At 61.2% G+C, this 16,818-nt stretch overlaps 2 protein-coding genes across 11 annotated transcripts; both read left to right on the plus strand.

Moving 5' to 3' along the window:
• The first annotated feature begins 1,268 nt into the window (after nucleotides 1-1,268).
• DMPK (DM1 protein kinase) lies at nucleotides 1,269-11,299 on the plus strand. 10 transcript variants are annotated; one of them, XM_080644211.1, is made up of 15 exons: nucleotides 1,269-1,573; nucleotides 3,744-3,835; nucleotides 4,065-4,148; nucleotides 4,233-4,328; nucleotides 4,842-4,990; nucleotides 5,201-5,294; nucleotides 5,564-5,770; nucleotides 5,852-6,115; nucleotides 6,709-6,794; nucleotides 8,384-8,495; nucleotides 9,173-9,330; nucleotides 9,418-9,515; nucleotides 9,679-9,725; nucleotides 9,993-10,082; nucleotides 10,419-11,299. In XM_080644211.1, the coding sequence occupies exons 1-15, from the start codon at nucleotides 1,414-1,416 to the stop codon at nucleotides 10,569-10,571; spliced, it is 1,890 nt and encodes a 629-aa protein (XP_080500337.1). In that variant the 5' UTR covers nucleotides 1,269-1,413; the 3' UTR covers nucleotides 10,572-11,299. The 10 variants fall into 10 exon arrangements, with proteins under 10 accessions (XP_080500337.1, XP_080500335.1, XP_080500339.1 ...); XM_080644209.1 differs by having other exon boundaries at nucleotides 9,997-10,082; XM_080644213.1 differs by having other exon boundaries at nucleotides 5,852-6,100.
• Nucleotides 11,300-12,150: 851 nt separating this feature from the next.
• SIX5 (SIX homeobox 5) lies at nucleotides 12,151-16,305 on the plus strand. The gene is made up of 3 exons (XM_080646049.1): nucleotides 12,151-12,969; nucleotides 13,897-14,699; nucleotides 14,976-16,305. Exons 1-3 carry the CDS (start codon nucleotides 12,173-12,175, stop codon nucleotides 15,593-15,595), a joined length of 2,220 nt encoding a protein of 739 aa, XP_080502175.1. The 5' UTR covers nucleotides 12,151-12,172; the 3' UTR covers nucleotides 15,596-16,305.
• Nucleotides 16,306-16,818: the final 513 nt, after the last annotated feature.

Here is a 16,818-nt window from a genome sequence, read left to right on the forward strand (position 1 = left end):
GTCAGCATGGGGCAGGGGGATGGAGCACGTGGCAGCTGATCAGTGTTTCCCTCTCTGAGCTTGTCCTCCAGTGAAGATTAGAAAAGTAAAAAGAAGTAGTAGAACCGAGCCAGCTGGGCTGCCTGGGCTCAGGAAACAAATTACAGAGGCCAAAGGGCCCTTGGAGCTTAGGGAAGCACGCTTGAAAAGATCAGAGTGGGTGTGCCCTGGGGGGAGCATGTGCCCATCAGTCCACTTTAAGGCAGGTGGGGGGAGCAGCCAGGCCTGCCGCCTCCTGCCCCCTTTTAATAGGAAAAACTGAAGGTGGGAGAAGGGATGTGCGCAGGGCCCATTGGATGAGGAGAGTCTACCCTGAACCCTTGAGGGAAGAGAACCACCAGGGCCCCCTCTTCAGAGTCCTCAGCGGGAGTTTGCAGCCTTGCTTGAAAATGCCCAAACTTTCTAACTCCATATTACAGGGTCTTTCCAAATGGGGGCTCCCCAGGCAACTCCAAAGGCCCAGGGCGAGCGCCCTTGAGCACAGGTCTTGGCCTCCTGCTGCCTGGGGCCTGCCTTGCCCAGCCCAGCTGTCCAGGAGACCGGTTTCCTCCGGGAGAACTGTCCGCCTGGAAAGGACAACGAAATCCCTCCTGGCTGGCTCTCCTGCTCCGCCCTCCACCCCCCCGAAATGTTTGTTTCTAATCTTGGCCTGGGCAGGAATGTGGCTGCATGCCGGGGCCCAAGGAGCTATTTTGGGGGCTCCTCTGCCTCCCCCAGTCTTTGGCCGGTGTCACCCCTGGTCTTGGCTCCTGAGGGCCTCCCTTCCCAATTCTCTCACCACCCCTTCCCCACCTCCTGCCAAAAAAAAAAGAGTGTAAAGCAGAAGGCCTGAGGGCTAAATTTAAACTGTCCCAAAGTCTGAATCCCAGCTGAGTCACCCACAAAGCTGTCCTGGCCTCCTGCCCCCCTTCCCAAGCCTCACCCCTTTCTCCTCCCCGCAGCTCCAGGGCTTGGGAGGAGTGTTACAGGTCACTGGTCCTTAATTGGCCCCCTCTGGGGAATGGGAGGGCTCATCTTTGGCCTGTCACACCTGTTGCTTTAGCTTCCTCTCTACTCCACCTTTTATTGCGGGGAGGAGGGATGTTGAATGGTTGAGATTCTCTACCCCCCAGTCTCACACTGAAGCATTCTGGGGGGGCCTGGCTTGTGAGGGGTTAAGGCTGGTAGGCGGGAGGGGGCCGGCCAAGGGGTGGGGAGAAGGGGAGGAGGCCTTTGCATCCTGCAGAGAGAAGTGGCCAGAGGCCCAGGGGACAGCCAGGGACAGGCGGACATGCAGCCAGGGCCTTGGGGCCTGAACAGGGGCTGCCAGGCCCCGTGACAAGAGGACCCCGAGGCCCTGGCCCGGGGAGGGGGCCATGGTGCTGCCTGCCCGACATGTCAGCCGAGGTGCGGCTGAGGCGGCTCCAGCAGCTGGTGCTGGACCCCGGCTTCCTGGGGCTGGAGCCCCTGCTCGACCTTCTCCTGGGCGTCCACCAGGAGCTGGGAGCCTCCGACCTAGCCCAGGACAAGTATGTGGCCGACTTCTTGCAGTGGGGTGAGTACCTGCCTGCATGCCCCCTTCCCCATTGGGAGGTGGGGGTAGGGCAGAGGCAGGGAATGGGATTGGGCACCGCTGGCTCTTGGAGGGCAGGCAGACATGGGGAGAGCTTCCTATTCAGGGGCCTAGAGCACGGGCCTGGGTCTTGCGGTGACATGCCCCTACCCCTGTGCCACTCTTGCCGGGCAGAGTGGGGTCAGCAGAGGCCAGGGCAACCATGACTCAGAGCCATGACTTGGGAGCCATGGTAGGCTGGGCTGGGAACAGCCTCCCATGGCCCCCTGCACCCCTTCCCCCAAGTCCAGGCCTAGGGACATGCTGGGAGTCCTGTCTCTTAGGTGCCCACACACCCCAAAATGGGCCCTGTGGCCTCCACCCTGGTTCCCAGAGCACAGGGCTAGCACAGAGAGAGGACGGGGCAGCTGCCAGGGGCGCGGTCCACGGGCAGGTGTTAGGCGCCAGCCTCTCCAGCTGCCCCAACAGGTGCCCGGGCACTGACAGGGCTCAGTGACTCAGGCCCTAGGGGACAACCAGCTCTAGAGACAGGAGCCATCCAGCCCCCTGTCTGCCCCCAGGAGCAGGAACCCCCATCCATTTTGGTCCCTTTTAGTCTGCCTGGGTCAGCCTTGAGTCCAGCCCCACAGACCCGTTAATTCTCCTTCATGACCCCCATCCCCCGCGTCTCCCACGAAGCCCCTTCCTGCCAAGTCTTCCCCAGAAACAGGTCCAGTCCTCCAGAGGGAAGATGCTCGAACCGCCGCATCCTGCCTCGTCTGTCCCCACCCTCTCCTGGCCCAGGGCTCAGGCTCACTTGGGCTCTGTCTCTGACAGTCTGCCGCTCTGTCCCTCTACGGCCTGGCCTGCTCTGGGTCCTTAGGCTCTCTCTGTCGCTCGGTTTCCTTTCTGCCTTCTCCTGCTCCTCCTTTCCCTGTGTCCATCTCTTCGGAACCCAGGCCCTGCTCCTCTCCTTCTACCTCCCAATTCGCGGATGGGAAGGTGGAGGTCAAGGGCCAGGCCGCTCAGCCTCTGGAAGAACCTTACCCCTAGCCCCTTAGCAACTCCTAGACGCTTTCTTGCGGAGGATGGAGTTTGACCCGCAGGGTAAACTGAGACCCGCGGTGGGGGCAGGGGTCGGCTCTCCTGGGAGGAGCACTCCTTTTGTGGCCCGAGCAGTGTCCTGCGGCCCCTCCCCTGCGGGCTTGGGCGGGGGAGGGGGCCTGGGTTCCCACTGCCTTAAAAGGGCTCAATGTCTTGGCTCTCTCCTCCCTCCCCAATCCTGGGCCCTCGCTGGTTCTTCCCTGTTGGCCCACTCTCCCCGAACCCCATCCGGACTCCTAGTTCCCCTCCATAACCACTGTATCTCCCCTCATTCCTACTCACCCCCATCCCCTCTCCACCCTACCCCGAGGTCACCAGTGGCTTCCACCCCTGGGGGTCTACGCCTCCCTCTCCCAAGTCCCTGCGTCTCCTGCCTCCACCCCCAAAACCCCCCCTCTATTCCCAAACTGCCCGGTTAACATTCCTAGCTATAGGACCTTGGGCAAATGAGTTCACCTGTCTGAGCCTTGAGTCCCCACCTGTAAATAAGAGAGACTAGAGTGCTGCTCCTGGATTGCAAGGACTGAGAACACATTTGAACTGGGCCCGGAGCCCTGGATGCGGGTCCACTATGGCCTTGTCCCCTCTTCAGTTCCTTCTCCCAGCCCCGCCCCCCAGGTCAGTGTTTCCCTAAGTGTGGTCCAAGAGCCACCTGCTTCTGAACCAGAGGGACTGGGTAAAGCTGCATGTTCGGACCCTTTTCCCATCACCCCAATTGGGGGTGGGGGCCTGAAGCCCAGGGAGCTAGAACTGGGCCTGTCCTCCCTCTGTTCCCGGACTCCTTTCTGCAGACTTGTGTCCGGTATCCCACCCCTGCTCCCGCAAGAGCCCTCTGGCCCCATGCCTTGTCCCAAAAAGGGGATCCCAGGCATCCCACTTCTGTAGGAGGGCGGTTTTGCATCCCCAAAACCTCACACAGTGTTTATGTGGGGAAGGAAGCCTTTGGGAGGCAAACAGTCATAAAGGGAAGGGCAAAGAGAAGGGGAGACTGAGGAACAGTGTGTGGGACTTCCTCCTCGTCTCACTGTCAGTCCCGGTGACCCTCGGTTCTCACCGCCCCCGCCCCCAGTGGAGCCCATCGCGGCGAGGCTTAAGGAGGCCCGACTGCAGCGGGATGACTTCGAGATCCTGAAGGTGATCGGACGCGGGGCGTTCAGCGAGGTGAGCCCTGCGCCACAGCGGGAGCCTGGACTTGCCCTACCGTAGGCAGGTCCCAGGACTGGGGGCCGGGCCTGAGAAACTGATGAATGAGTTTAGAACCTAAAACCAGCAGGGGCGGAGCTTAAGACCAATGGGCGTGGCGTGGTGGGCGGGGTTTTGGTGGAGTCCTGTCTGGGAGATGAGGTGTTCCTCATCACCGCCACCCCAGCCACCCCGTTTCGGCCTTCAGGTAGCGGTCGTGAAGATGAAGCAGACGGGCCAGGTGTACGCCATGAAGATCATGAATAAGTGGGATATGCTGAAGAGAGGCGAGGTGAGGCCCGTGGCTGGCTGTGCTGGGCACTGAGGATCCTCCCTCCAACCCCCAACCGCTTCAGCTCCTCCCGCTGCCCCGCAGGTGTCGTGCTTCCGCGAAGAGAGGGACGTGTTGGTGAACGGGGACCGGCGCTGGATCACGCAGCTGCACTTCGCCTTCCAGGATGAGAACTACCTGGTGAGTTCCGCCGGGTGACTACAGGGTCGAACCACCACTCCAAGGCTGTCGATCACGGAGGCGGGGCAGGGAGAGGTTTTAGGGTGGGGAGCTCTGTGTGGTAGGAATAGCCTCCTTTCCCGGGATGGCGGATGTTCCTTCCTGTCCGTTCCCAGGGCTGATTCTGGGTGGCTCTATAAAGCTGCCGCCGTTGGGGTATCTTACCTGGAATGGGAGAGCTCGGCAGGGTCTGTGTGGGGTACCTGGGGAGCTCTACACTCTGAGCATCAGGAGGCCTCTGGGTTCTCTCCTCTCAGGGGGAGTGAATCGCTGCCTAGAGACATCTGGAAGAATTTGGGGGGTTTTGGAGGGGAGGAGGGGTCTCTGATTTGGCCTGGAAGACCTCTGGGGCTCCCTTGGGGCTGCTGCTGCGGGATCTCTGCCCAGGAATGAGGTGTCTCTGGGAGTCTGTCCAGGGCTATCAGCCAAGTCACCTAGGGGGCTTACTGACCCCCGTGACACGCCCCCTCCCAGTACCTGGTCATGGAGTACTACGTGGGCGGGGACCTGCTGACGCTGCTGAGCAAGTTTGGGGAGCGGATCCCGGCCGAGATGGCGCGCTTCTACCTGGCGGAGATTGTCATGGCCATAGACTCGGTGCACCGGCTGGGCTATGTGCACAGGTGGGCGCCTCAGGGGCTGAGGGTGGGGCCTGGACAAATGTTGGAGCCCAGAGGGGCAGCGCCTGGAGAGGGACCTGGAGACAGAGCCTGAGGGCAAGGCCTGGAGGCTTGGAGGTTGGGAGTCTAGTCCCTAAGAGAAAGGGGCCTGAGCCTGTGAGAGCGGGAGGGAGGCTCACCTACGCCCTCCACTCCCATCTTCCCGCTGGGCAGGGACATCAAACCCGACAACATCCTGCTCGACCGCTGCGGCCACATCCGCTTGGCCGACTTTGGTTCCTGCCTCAAGTTGCGGGCTGACGGAATGGTGAGCGGTGCGCCCGCCCGGTGCCACCAGTGAGGGGTGGGGTCCGGGGTGGATGCGGTGCGGAGTGTGGGGCAGGCTGACGCGTGCTGGCAGAGCCAGGACAGAGGCAGGCCTGGATTTGGAGGGGCGGAGCGGGAGGAGGCGATCAGGCTAGGCTGGCTCAAAGTTAGGACAGGCAGGGGGAGGGACCAAGCGCTGGGGCGTGGCCAGGAGGCGGAGCCAGGGCTCAGGGGGTGGGGCTGAGCCCAACTCTGATTCTGTTGACTCAGGTTCGGTCGCTGGTGGCTGTGGGCACCCCCGACTACTTGTCCCCCGAGATCTTGCAGGCCGTGGGCGGCGGGCCGGGGACGGGCAGCTACGGCCCCGAGTGTGACTGGTGGGCACTGGGCGTGTTCGCCTATGAAATGTTCTACGGGCAGACGCCCTTCTATGCCGACTCCACGGCTGAGACCTACGGCAAGATCGTGCACTACAAGGTGAGCAGAGCCCCTGGAGCCCTGATCCCTCCGCACCTGCTCCCAGGCTGACACCCCCGCTTTTCCTCTCCCTCTGAGCAGGAGCACCTTTCTCTGCCGCTGGCTGATGCAGGAGTCCCTGAGGAAGCTCGCGACCTCATCCAGCGACTGCTGTGTCCCCCAGAGACACGGCTGGGCCGGAATGGAGCAGGCGATTTCCAGAAGCATCCTTTCTTCTTTGGCCTCGATTGGGATGGTCTCCGAGACAGCGTGCCTCCGTTTACTCCGGATTTTGAGGGTGCCACCGACACGTGCAACTTCGATGTGGTGGAAGATGGGCTCACTGCCATGGTGAGCGGGGGCGGGGTAGGTACCTGCGACCCCTGCTCCCCTCATCCCTTCTCCATAAAGTTCGGGTGACCCCACCTCCTGGGGTCCTGACGTAATTTCTTCCCCTGACAACTGCTCTGTGCCTGTCCAGGGCTGGGAACCCAGCGGTGGTCTAGACTCACAGTCCAACGGGGGACTCAGACTTGTCCCCAAACAGTGACACCCCAGAGAAATCAGGGCTGGGATGAAGGAGACCAGGGGTAGGGCCTCCTGAGGAAGGGCACTACCGGAGCCGAACCGGAAGACGGAGGTGGAAGGCAGGAAGCACATAGGAAACGCTTCCTCCCCAGGCTGCCTCTCTCAACACTTACACAAGCTGTCCTGGCGCTTAGCCTGGTGCCCTGTGCTGGGCACTGCCCTGGTCCCGCATCCACTTCCAGTTTGGAGAAGTATAAACTGATACTGTATTTACGGGCACTTTGAGGGAAACAGGACACAATGAATGACGGAAGGACACTTTACATAAGCCCTAAGGGTGGGTTTGGGGGGAAATTTAAGTTAAGACATAAGGGGTGAGGGGCCAGTCCAGACAACTGCTGGTCACCTCCTATCTGATTCTCTTGTATTAGGAGACGCTGTCAGACATGCGGGAAGGCATGCCGCTGGGGATCCACCTGCCTTTTGTGGGCTACTCCTACTCCTGCATGGCCCTCAGGTAAGAGCTGCCCCTGTGTGGCTTGTGAGGAGCAGGCTGGGGGTGCCGGCCTCCAGAGGCCCCAGGAGGCCGCTCAGGGTTACAGCATCCGGGCCCATCAGCGCCCAGTAGAATTGCAGGATCAGTCTCGGGACCTTACTGACTTGGGACCAAGGACTCAGGAACACAGAGTTGTAGGGCCTTAAATCTCAGATCACAGTACTTTGACATTTTAAGATTCAATTGTGAACCCTCAGAGCCACTTTTAGATTTCTAGCGCAGAGTCATGGGACCTCAGAATCCTAGAAAGCAAAACGTTTGGAATTTTAAAATCAGTTTTAGGACAACACAAATTCAATGAATCACTCACATAAAGCCTGTTTAAAACATTAATTCTAGCCCTTGCCAGGTAGCTCAGTTGGTAGTGTCACCCCAAACATACCTAGGTTGTGGGTTCAATCCCTGGTCAGGGCTCATACAAGAATCAACCAATGACAGCATAAATAAATGGAACAATAAATCGATGTTTCTCTCTCTCTTCGCTCTAAAATCAATCAATCGATAAAAAATAAAACATGAACCCCACTAATAATACATTGCTTGGCACTAGTAAATTATAATATGTAGATAAAAGGAAGCCCATCATCAGCGATGGTCCCTGACTCATGTGTACACACACATTTTTTAAAAATATATTTTATTGATATTTTACAGAGAGGAAGGGAGAGGGATAGAGAGTTAGAAACATCGATGAGAGAGCAACATCAATCAGCTGCCTCCTGCACACCTCCCACTGGGGATGTGCCTGCAACCAAGGTACATGCCCTTGACCGGAATCGAACCTGGGACCTTTCAGTCCGCAGGCCATCCACTGAGCCAAACCGGTTTCGGCAACACACACATTTTTAACAGCCCCAAGAACCTGCTGCATTCTAGCCTGTTTTGTTACCCGACAATGTATTACAAACACCATTTGTTATGAATGAACTACAACCTGATCCTGAGCCGCTGTGTATATTGTCCTTATTGGGCAGGTCAGGACTCAGCCTGTCCTCTGCCCTAAGCAGGCTGCATGCATGTGCCGATGGTTAGGTCCTTGAGACATAGTTCCATGAGGGGCTTGCTGGATTGGGAGGAACAACTACTTTTATTGCCTCTTAGTATTTGTAGGGAGCGTGTGTCCCCCTCCCAGTGGCTGGTATGAGGGAGTGTGCTGATGTCTAGAGTCACAGTCTTGGGATCCACACACAGTCATAAAACTCTACCTTTGGAGGTGGCCAGAGCTGGGCGATGTTCCACTCAGTGGGTCCCCTCACTGTCCTGAGGCCCTAAGGAGAGGGATCTGCAAAGGTCACATGGAGAGGGAGGAGATGAGGGGCCCCAGAACATGGGTGTTGTTCCCCGAGTTCCCACAGAAGGTGCAGAGGGCAGCTCCCAGGGGCCTGAGGCCATGCAAAGGGCAGGCTTTTTCCTTTCCAAGAGGAAGACCTGTCACACCAACTTAGCTACTTGTTCCCTTCACTCTGCCCACCCTCCTGGAACCACGGGTCTTTGGATCTAGCTGCCCCATGACCAGAGGCTAGGAGTCCTGGCTCTCTCCCCCTCCCCAGGGACGATGAGGTCCAGGGCCCCATGCCCATGGAACTGGAGGCCGAGCCATTGCCTGAGCCACCTGTGCAAGTGCCCAGCCTGGAGCCCATGGTGCCCCCACCAGAGGAAAAGGTGAGTTCCTAGAGGAAAGGCAGAGATTTCCAGGGTAGTGTGTGCCATGGAGCACTAAGCCCTCTGAGCTGACTCACAGACGTGGAAAATGGGTTACTTCAGTCAGAGACGGTCAGAGGGCATTGAGGGTGTGTGCAGGGGACTCTGGGCAGGGGAGCCCTGCAGGAGGGGGACCACCCATGGGAAGAAAAGAGCCCACTGGTTAGCAGAGAAGAGCTTCAGGGCAAAGGCCCCGAGGTGGGAACCAGCTGGTTTGTTCTTGACCGTGAAAGGAGGGTGTTGAAGCTGAACTGTTCCAGCAGAAGCGGGGTGAAGAGTGAGGGGAGGGAGGCTGCAGAGGCCAAACCAAACCAAACCAAACAGGGCCTTCTCCTGCTGGCACGGGGAGCTGGAGAAGTTTTGAGCAAGGCTGCAACGTGGTCAAGTTGTCAGTGTTTTAGGAACAACCCTTTGGTTCCCGTAAGGAGGGGGGTGGAAGTGGAGCCCATGAAAGGCTGGAGACCAGGGTGGGAGCTGGGTGAGGGAGGGAGGGTGCCTGGATCATTGCAGGAACTGTGGGGATTCCAGAAAGATCTAGGAGAGTAGAGGCAAGAGAGGATCCCAGGCCTGGAACCTATGCCCAAGTCTTGAGTGCCCCAGGAGCCACAGGCAGCCCTAAGCCCAGTCCCTATGTGCAGGCTGAAGTGGCAGTTCCAGTGGCAATCCCAGCGGATGTGGCAGAGGCTGAGGTGACCTTGCAGGAGCTCCAGGAGGCCCTGGAGGAAGAGATGCTTACCCGGGAGAGCCTGAGCAGGGAGCTGGAGGCCATCCGCACGGCCAACCAGAACTTCGCCAGGTCGGGGTCAGGGCACAGGGGCCTGTCGCTACCTTTAGCAGCCTCTCTCAGAGACCCCAAGGGCTCACGGTCCTTACCTCCCCTCAGTCAACTCCGCGAGGCTGATGCCAGGAACCGAGACCTAGAGGCGCACATCCAGCAGCTGCAAGAGCGGATAGAGGGGCTGCAGGCGCAGGGAGCAGCAGGTGAGTCCCTCATTCACCTCCTTACCCTCGGGCACCAGGGGAGGTGGGCTCGCGAGTGTGTGTGGACACCTTGGGGAGGGAGAGTGGCCTAGGCTGAGGCACACCGCGCCACTGTCCTCCTCAGTCACTGCACGCACCCTACACCTCTCTCTTCTCCTTCCAGCTGTCACGGGGGTCCCCAGTCCCCGGGCCACGGATCCACCTTCCCATGTAAGACCCCTCTTTTTCCCCTGCGTCAAGCCTGCTGCCCCCTCTGCAGACCCAGTCCCCGTCTCCCCGTCCAGATTTAGGGCTCACCTACTCCTTTGGGGTTCCAGGCAACAGAACCTTCAGTTCAGCCCCATATCCACCAGATCTCCCACGGTTCAGGCCTCTCACCAAATCCCTCGATTCCCTCCCCCCCTCGGTTCCCTTTCTCTCGCCCCCCACCGAGGTGGCCGGGGCTCCGATTGGGTCACCTGTCCCTTCTCTCTCCAGCTAGATGGCCCCCCGGCCGTGGCTCTGGGCCAGTGCCCGCTGGTGGGGCCAGGCCCCATGCACCGCCGCCACCTGCTGCTCCCTGCCAGGGTACGTCCGGCTGCTTACACCCACCCACCCGCCGCCGCCTCAGTGTCCCCCGCCTCCTCAACGAGCCCCAAGCCGCCTGTGCTTAGCTGCACCTCTATGGGGCTGGGCTTCTGCCGGGGGAGGGTGCTTTGGAAGCCAATCAACACGGGCCGCTAGAAAAGCAGCCAATGACAGCGGTCAGACAAGATCAGAGGCTTGCAAGCCGAACAACCTCAGCTGCCCAAGTTGTTGGGGGTGGGAAGAACGAGGAACCATCTATGAAGGGGGCGGGGCGAGCCCCAGCAACCAATCAGGTGTCCGTTTACACTGGTGCTGATCCCGCCCTCTCATCCGCAGGACCCTAGGTCTGGCCTATCGGAGGCGCGTTCCCTGTTCCTGTTCGCCGCTGCTCTGGCTGGTACCGCCGCCCTGGGCTGCACTGGGTTGGTGGCCTGCGCAGGCCATCCCGCCCGGATCTGGCGCCACCCAGGAGCCGTCTTCGTCCCCTGAACTTTAGAGCCCCGGCCTGTCCTCCACTCGGGCCCCGTTGGAGGGTTGGGTGACGCGGGCTCGGTCCAGAAGCTACTTACATCGCCTCCTGGCTCACACCACTCCAAGTGTGAGTCTCCACCCCAGCTGCAGCCTTGTGATCCGGCCCGCCCCCTGGCGGCCGGGGAGGGAGGAGCCGGGCCCAAGGCCGGAGCTCGGGGCTAAAAGGAGGCTTGTAACCCTAAGTGGTGCTGTGGGTGGAAACGCGGACCACTTCCTCCGGCCTGGCTGAGGCCGCGACGTAGATCGGCAAACTGCGATCTAGAGAAAGCATCAGGGCCAGAGCTCAGCCATCTGTTTTTCACCCTCCACGCACCCCACCCACATCGGCTCGAAAACCACCAATCCTTGTGCATGAAGCCCTGCTCGCCCGTTCTCTGCGAGAGAATGTCTAGCGCGAGCCCCGCTGCTCTCGGGAACCGTTCGCTTTTATTAGCCCCGCTTTTTCGGGGCCTCCCGCGCCCTCCTCACGTGCGCTGCTCTCGGAGCCTCTGCCGGCTCCTCCCGCCTGGGCGGTTTGGGTATTTATTGACCTGTCCTCCGACCAGCTGAAAGCTCCAGGACCCTGCACCCTAATCCACGTTTTGGATGCACTGAAACCCCGACCTTCCTCGGTATTTATTGCCTCTCCCCACCTAGGAACCCCACCCCCGACCCTCGTGAATAAAAGGCTCCCTTGTCTGCCCAAAGCTCTGAACTCGGCGGTGTCTGCTGTTTGCGTTGCGGGAAAGAGGTTGCTTGGTGGGCCAATCAGAAGGCGAGCGGAAGCGGCCAATGGCCTGCCGGGAACTAGCCGAGGCGGACGAATCAGGGGCGTGGGTGGGTGTTAGGGGGCGTGGCCTAACAATTTAACCAATAGAGGAGGCAAACAGGCAACCCACCCCCAAGACACCGTCCGTTGTCCAGCTGTGGCCCAGCTGTGCCACCGGCTCGCGGGGAAGAAGTGGGCAGCACCCGCCGCGCGTGCGTCCATCCTCCTACTACTGCGCCTGCGCGGGCCACGCGCATCCGTTCCTGGGACTTACGCTCTAGAAAAGTTACAGCAAACTTTCTAGCCTGTTTCGCCCGCCCCTTCTCCGTGCCAGACCCGCCCCCCTGTGGAGCCGGGAATTCCGAGGGGCGGAGCGCAGGCCGAGATGGGGAGTGTGGGGGCATTCAGAGGACCCTGGAGACGAAGGCGTGCAGAAGCTCAGTCTTGGGGCGGAGGTGGCTTCGCGCCCTTAGCCCTCCCGGACGGCCCGTTACCTTCTCCGTTGTCCCGATGGGAAACTGAGGCCCTGAGCAAGAGGCACACGCGGGGGGAGGCAAAAAGAGCGGCCTGAGGCGGAGGGAAAACAAAGGGAGAATCACGGACAGACGAGGAGGGGAACGGGCACACACAGACCCTGGGACACCCTATTGGGGCGCTGGGCCAGGCATTGGGGGATTCGCAGGGTCGACAGGGGGAGAAGATCGGGAAGCGCGAACGGGGGGGGCGGAGTGGGGGGACGGGCGGGGGAGGGGGCTGGGGAAAGCCCGAGGGAGGAGGAGAAGGAGGGAGGAACTTCCCAAAGTTGCAAAACATGGCTACCTTGCCTGCTGAGCCGAACGCGGGGCCGGCTGCAGGGGGGGAGGCGGTGGCCGCGGCGGCGACCGAAGAGGAGGAGGAGGAAGCGCGCCAGCTCCTGCAGACACTGCAGGCGGCCGAGGGTGAGGCGGCGGCGGCGGCCGGGGCCGGGGCGGGCGAAGCAACGGCGGGAGCGGAGGGCCCGGGGTCCCCGGGCGTTCCCGGGTCGCCCCTCGAGGCCGCTGCCGAGCCGCCCACGGGCCTCCGCTTCTCGCCGGAGCAGGTGGCGTGCGTCTGCGAGGCGCTGCTACAGGCGGGCCATGCCGGCCGCTTGAGCCGCTTCCTGGGAGCACTGCCCCCGGCCGAGCGCCTACGTGGCAGCGACCCGGTGCTGCGCGCTCGGGCCTTGGTGGCCTTCCAGCGGGGCGAGTACGCCGAGCTCTACCGGCTGCTCGAGAGCCGCCCTTTCCCCGCTGCCCACCACGCCTTCCTGCAGGACCTCTACCTGCGCGCGCGCTACCACGAGGCCGAGCGGGCCCGGGGCCGCGCGCTGGGCGCCGTAGACAAGTACCGTCTGCGAAAGAAGTTCCCGCTGCCCAAGACCATCTGGGACGGCGAGGAGACTGTCTACTGCTTCAAGGAGCGCTCCCGCGCCGCGCTCAAGGCCTGCTATCGCGGCAACCGCTACCCCACGCCGGACGAGAAGCGCCGCCTGGCCACGCTGACCGGCCTCTCGCTCACGCAGGTCAGCAACTGGTTCAAGAACCGGCGACAGCGCGACCGGACCGGGGGCGGCGGCGCGCCCTGCAAGAGGTGAGGGGACCCGGGCAGCGCAAGTCCCGCTTTCCCAGGAACGTGCTATCCACCAGCCCCCTCTCCCAAGCCCGCTGCTGGAGCCAGCGCGAACTCCTCAGATGCCTCCCGCTCACACCCTCTGGCGCCCGCCAGGCGTGAGGAATAGTGTGGATGCCACGGGCACACGTCCCGGCCCTCTCCCCAACATTGCTGCTTCTCTCGCGGAGGCTGGGAGACCTCTTTCCTCTGCTCCACTCAGGACCCCATCCTAGATTCCCATCCGTGTAGGGTAGACTGGGGAGACAGTGAGAAAAAGGGGCTACGGGGAAAGAGGGAGGGGCCTTTGTTCCCGCACCCGGCATCGGGGCTTCTTTCTGGCCGCTGCGCTGCCTCGTCCTTCCCGACCCCGGCTTTCTCACACACCCTTCCCCGCCCCCGCTCCCCCCCCCCCCCGGGGCCCAAACGGCGTGGTCGGTCGTCTGTCTTTGTTGTGAAACGTGAACCTTCCCCAGCTCCGGTTTCCCTGTAACCCAAGCCCTTCCCCTCCCACCCAGCACGCCAGCCTCTCCCTCCCTCCTCTGACGCCCTGGGAGGAGGGCACCGAGAACTGAGCTGGCGGCCACCTCCCGGCTCTCCGCAGCCTCCAGGCTGCTTTCAGCCTGACCCCCGGACCGGGCAGCCTGGATGCTCGGCCTCCTCACTCCGGATTGGGACAGCTTTAGCTTTTATGCAGTGATGTCCATGCAGGGCTTGCAGAGACTCTGCCCGTGGGGCCCTTAGGTGGTCTCAGAGGAGGCTTCATACTCCCCCACCTGCATCCCCCATTGATCCCAAAAGTTTGGGCTGGGGAAAGATGGGGAGGCTCCTGCACTCTGTGCGGGAAGCTGGCTGGCCAGTTCGGAAACAGCATTCAGGGCCACAACTCACAATCCTTTCTCTGAACAGCGAGTCTGATGGGAACCCCGCTACTGAGGATGAGTCCAGCCGCAGTCCTGAGGACCTGGAGAGGGGGGTGGCTCCAGTGGCCGCGGAGGCCCCTGCCCAGGGCTCCATATTCCTGGCTGGGGCCGCCCCTCCTGCGCCATGCCCTGCCTCTTCCTCCATCCTGGTGAACGGGAGTTTCCTGGCTGCCAGCAGCTCACCAGCTGTGCTTCTCAATGGGAGCCCTGTCATCATCAACAGCCTGGCCCTGGGTGAAGCCTCCAGCCTGGGCCCCCTGCTGCTCACAGGGGGTGGGGGCGCACCACCACCACAGCCTAGCCCCACGGGGCCCAGCGAGGGCAAGACCTCCTTGGTCCTGGACCCTCAGACCGGGGAGGTCCGACTGGAGGAAGCTCAGCCTGAGGCCCCTGAGACCAAGGGGACCCAGGTGGCTGCTTTGGGAACACCTGGAGAGGAGGTGCCAGTGCCTCTGCCCCAAGTGGTGCCTGGGCCCCCGCCGGCTGCTGCCTTTCCTCTGCCCCCAGGTCCAGTGGCTTCTGTGGCTGCTCCACAAGTGGTGCCACTTTCCCCACCCCCTGGGTACCCTGCAGGCCTGGGCCCCACCTCCCCACTATTGAATCTACCCCAGGTGGTGCCCACCTCACAGGTGGTAACTCTGCCACAAGCTGTGGGGCCACTGCAGCTATTGGCAGCTGGGCCAGGCAGCCCCGTGAAGGTGGCAGCTACAGCGGGCCCTACTAATGTGCATCTGATAAACTCCGGGGTGGGCGTGACTGCCCTGCAGCTGCCTCCGGCCACTGCCCCAGGTACCCCCTTCTGCCTCCGTCCAGCCTGGGTGGGGGTAGTTATCTCAGGGAGGGGAGTGCTGTTGGTGGGCTTGGGTTGGGGGTAGCTCATCCCTGCTAGGTCCCAGAACCCCTCTGTGCCAGGTTGTGCGGAGGCTCAAACTTAATCCCACTCCGAGGGGGATCGATTTGCCTCTGGCTAATCTCCTTCCTCTTGCCTTCCAGCAGCTTAACTGCCACCTCTGCTCCTGGCTAGCAGCCCCCTCTAACCCCGTGCCTTGACATCTCTCCCCACAGGAAACTTCCTCCTGGCCAACCCCGTGTCTGGCAGTCCCATCGTGACAGGTGTGGCCGTGCAGCAGGGCAAGATCATCCTCACTGCCACCTTCCCCACCAGCATGCTGGTCTCCCAGGTCCTGCCGCCTGCCCCCAGCCTGGCCCTGCCCCTGAAGCCAGACGCGGCCATCTCAGTGCCTGAAGGAGCCCTCCCCGTGGCCCCCAGCCCCGCTCTCCCAGAGGCCCACGCCCTCGGCGCACTTTCTGCCCAGCAGCTGCCACAGCCACCACCTGCCCCTGCCGCCACCATTGCTGCCAGCCTGCCCTTCTCCCCAGACTCCTCCTGCCTCCTGGCTGGCTTCCCTGCGCCCCCACCTGAGGGCCTCATGCTGTCACCTGCAGCCGTGCCCATCTGGCCATCGGGACTGGAACTGAGCACAGGCACAGAGGGGCTGCTAGAAGCGGAGAAGGGGCTGGGGACGCAGGCCCCCCACCCTGTGCTGAGGCTCCCAGACCCTGACCCTGAGGGGCTGCTCCTGGGGGCCACAGCAGGGGGCGAGGTGGAGGAGGGGCTGGAAGCTGAGACCAAGGTCCTGACCCAGCTACAGTCGGTGCCTGTGGAAGAGCCCTTGGAACTGTGACCCCGCCAGGCCTCATCGCCTCTCCTGACAATGGTGCTTGAGATCCAGGACAGCTGGGAGTAGGGAACCTTTCAGAAACACCGTTGTTGATCTGAAGATTCCACATACACTACACCCTCTCCCTGGCTGCTTAACCTCCAAGCCCTGGATGTGCGGGGCTCACCCCTGTCCACTCCCTGTCCAAGGGTACCGTCCCTCTGGATGGGAAGCCTCCTCTGTTACAGCCCTCTCCTTATTCTGCCCCATATATGTGGGGAGATCTGGGGGGTCCTGACTCAGGGGCTCTGCTCCCCTTGACCTGGTACGAGCTGTGAGCTGAAAACCCTGCAAAATGGCTGGATTTCCAACCCCCTTGAGTCCTCTCCCTATCACTCCCTAAAACACTATTAATAGCTCCACTGACCTCCAGAGTTCTCAGAACTGCTTGGAATCAGGGTGGAGGACGGGCAGTCCTATGCCCAGGAACTGACAGCCTCCCAGCTGGGCTCTTCCAGCTGCAACACGATGCAGGTGTGGGGAGGCCTGGGTGAGGATTCCCCTCTGCTCCCCCTGGACGACAGCCCTCATTATCACGTCCAGCCCCAGACCAAAGATCCCCTCACCCGCGCGGGGCAACCTTGACCCCTGTGTCTAGTTTGTATCCTAAATCTTTATTTTTCTAGGACATGTTATGCCTACATTTCAATTAAAATAAAGTTAACAGACAACTAAAAGCTCCAGGAGTTTGGGTCACTTTCCAAACAACTTTCCCAAAGGAAAACTGAGCCACACAGAACCCAATTTGAGATTCTGGCTTTCTGATCCCTGCACCCTGAGGGGCTGGGGCTGGAAATCAGGTTTGTGGTACAGAGGGAGAGTGATTTCTTTCAAACTGCGGACCCTGGGGCCTCCAGATCCAGGTGGAAGGAGCGCCCCAGGGCTGCGAGAGCAGGGGACCAGGGCAGCCTGCCTAGTCTCCCTTGCTGGTAACAAGGGTTCCACTTTATTTTGTTGGCAACAATAAATAACCTATAAATAGAACAGGGGAGGGTTGGAGTAGGATAAGGTGAGAATGAACAGGGCTGAAACCATTTGATTCTGGGGTAGACAAAGGCAGGTCAGAGGGGAGCCCCATCTCCTTAACTTCTCCCTGAATTTCATTCAGAGCTTCCTTCCCCAGGGAAGAAAGGAGCTGTGAGAAGGGCAGAGTTCAGCTGCCCACATACAAGGCAAACACACAAAGC

This window comes from Plecotus auritus (genome assembly GCF_963455305.1).
Source record: "Plecotus auritus genome assembly, chromosome: 10".
Lineage (NCBI taxonomy): Eukaryota > Metazoa > Chordata > Mammalia > Chiroptera > Vespertilionidae > Plecotus > Plecotus auritus.

Bases quoted from the DNA above. Each gene is read 5' to 3' on its own strand.
- DMPK (XM_080644209.1), top strand. From the start codon at position 1,414: ATGTCAGCCGAGGTGCGGCTGAGGCGGCTCCAGCAGCTGGTGCTGGAC. The intron at 4,329-4,841 runs GTGAGTTCCGCC...GCCCCCTCCCAG, and splicing joins TCCAGGATGAGAACTACCTG to TACCTGGTCATGGAGTACTA. The intron at 9,726-9,996 runs GTAAGACCCCTC...CTCTCCAGCTAG, and splicing joins CCACGGATCCACCTTCCCAT to ATGGCCCCCCGGCCGTGGCT.
- SIX5 (XM_080646049.1), top strand. From the start codon at position 12,173: ATGGCTACCTTGCCTGCTGAGCCGAACGCGGGGCCGGCTGCAGGGGGG. The intron at 12,970-13,896 runs GTGAGGGGACCC...TTCTCTGAACAG, and splicing joins GGCGGCGCGCCCTGCAAGAG to CGAGTCTGATGGGAACCCCG. The intron at 14,700-14,975 runs GTACCCCCTTCT...CTCTCCCCACAG, and splicing joins GCCTCCGGCCACTGCCCCAG to GAAACTTCCTCCTGGCCAAC.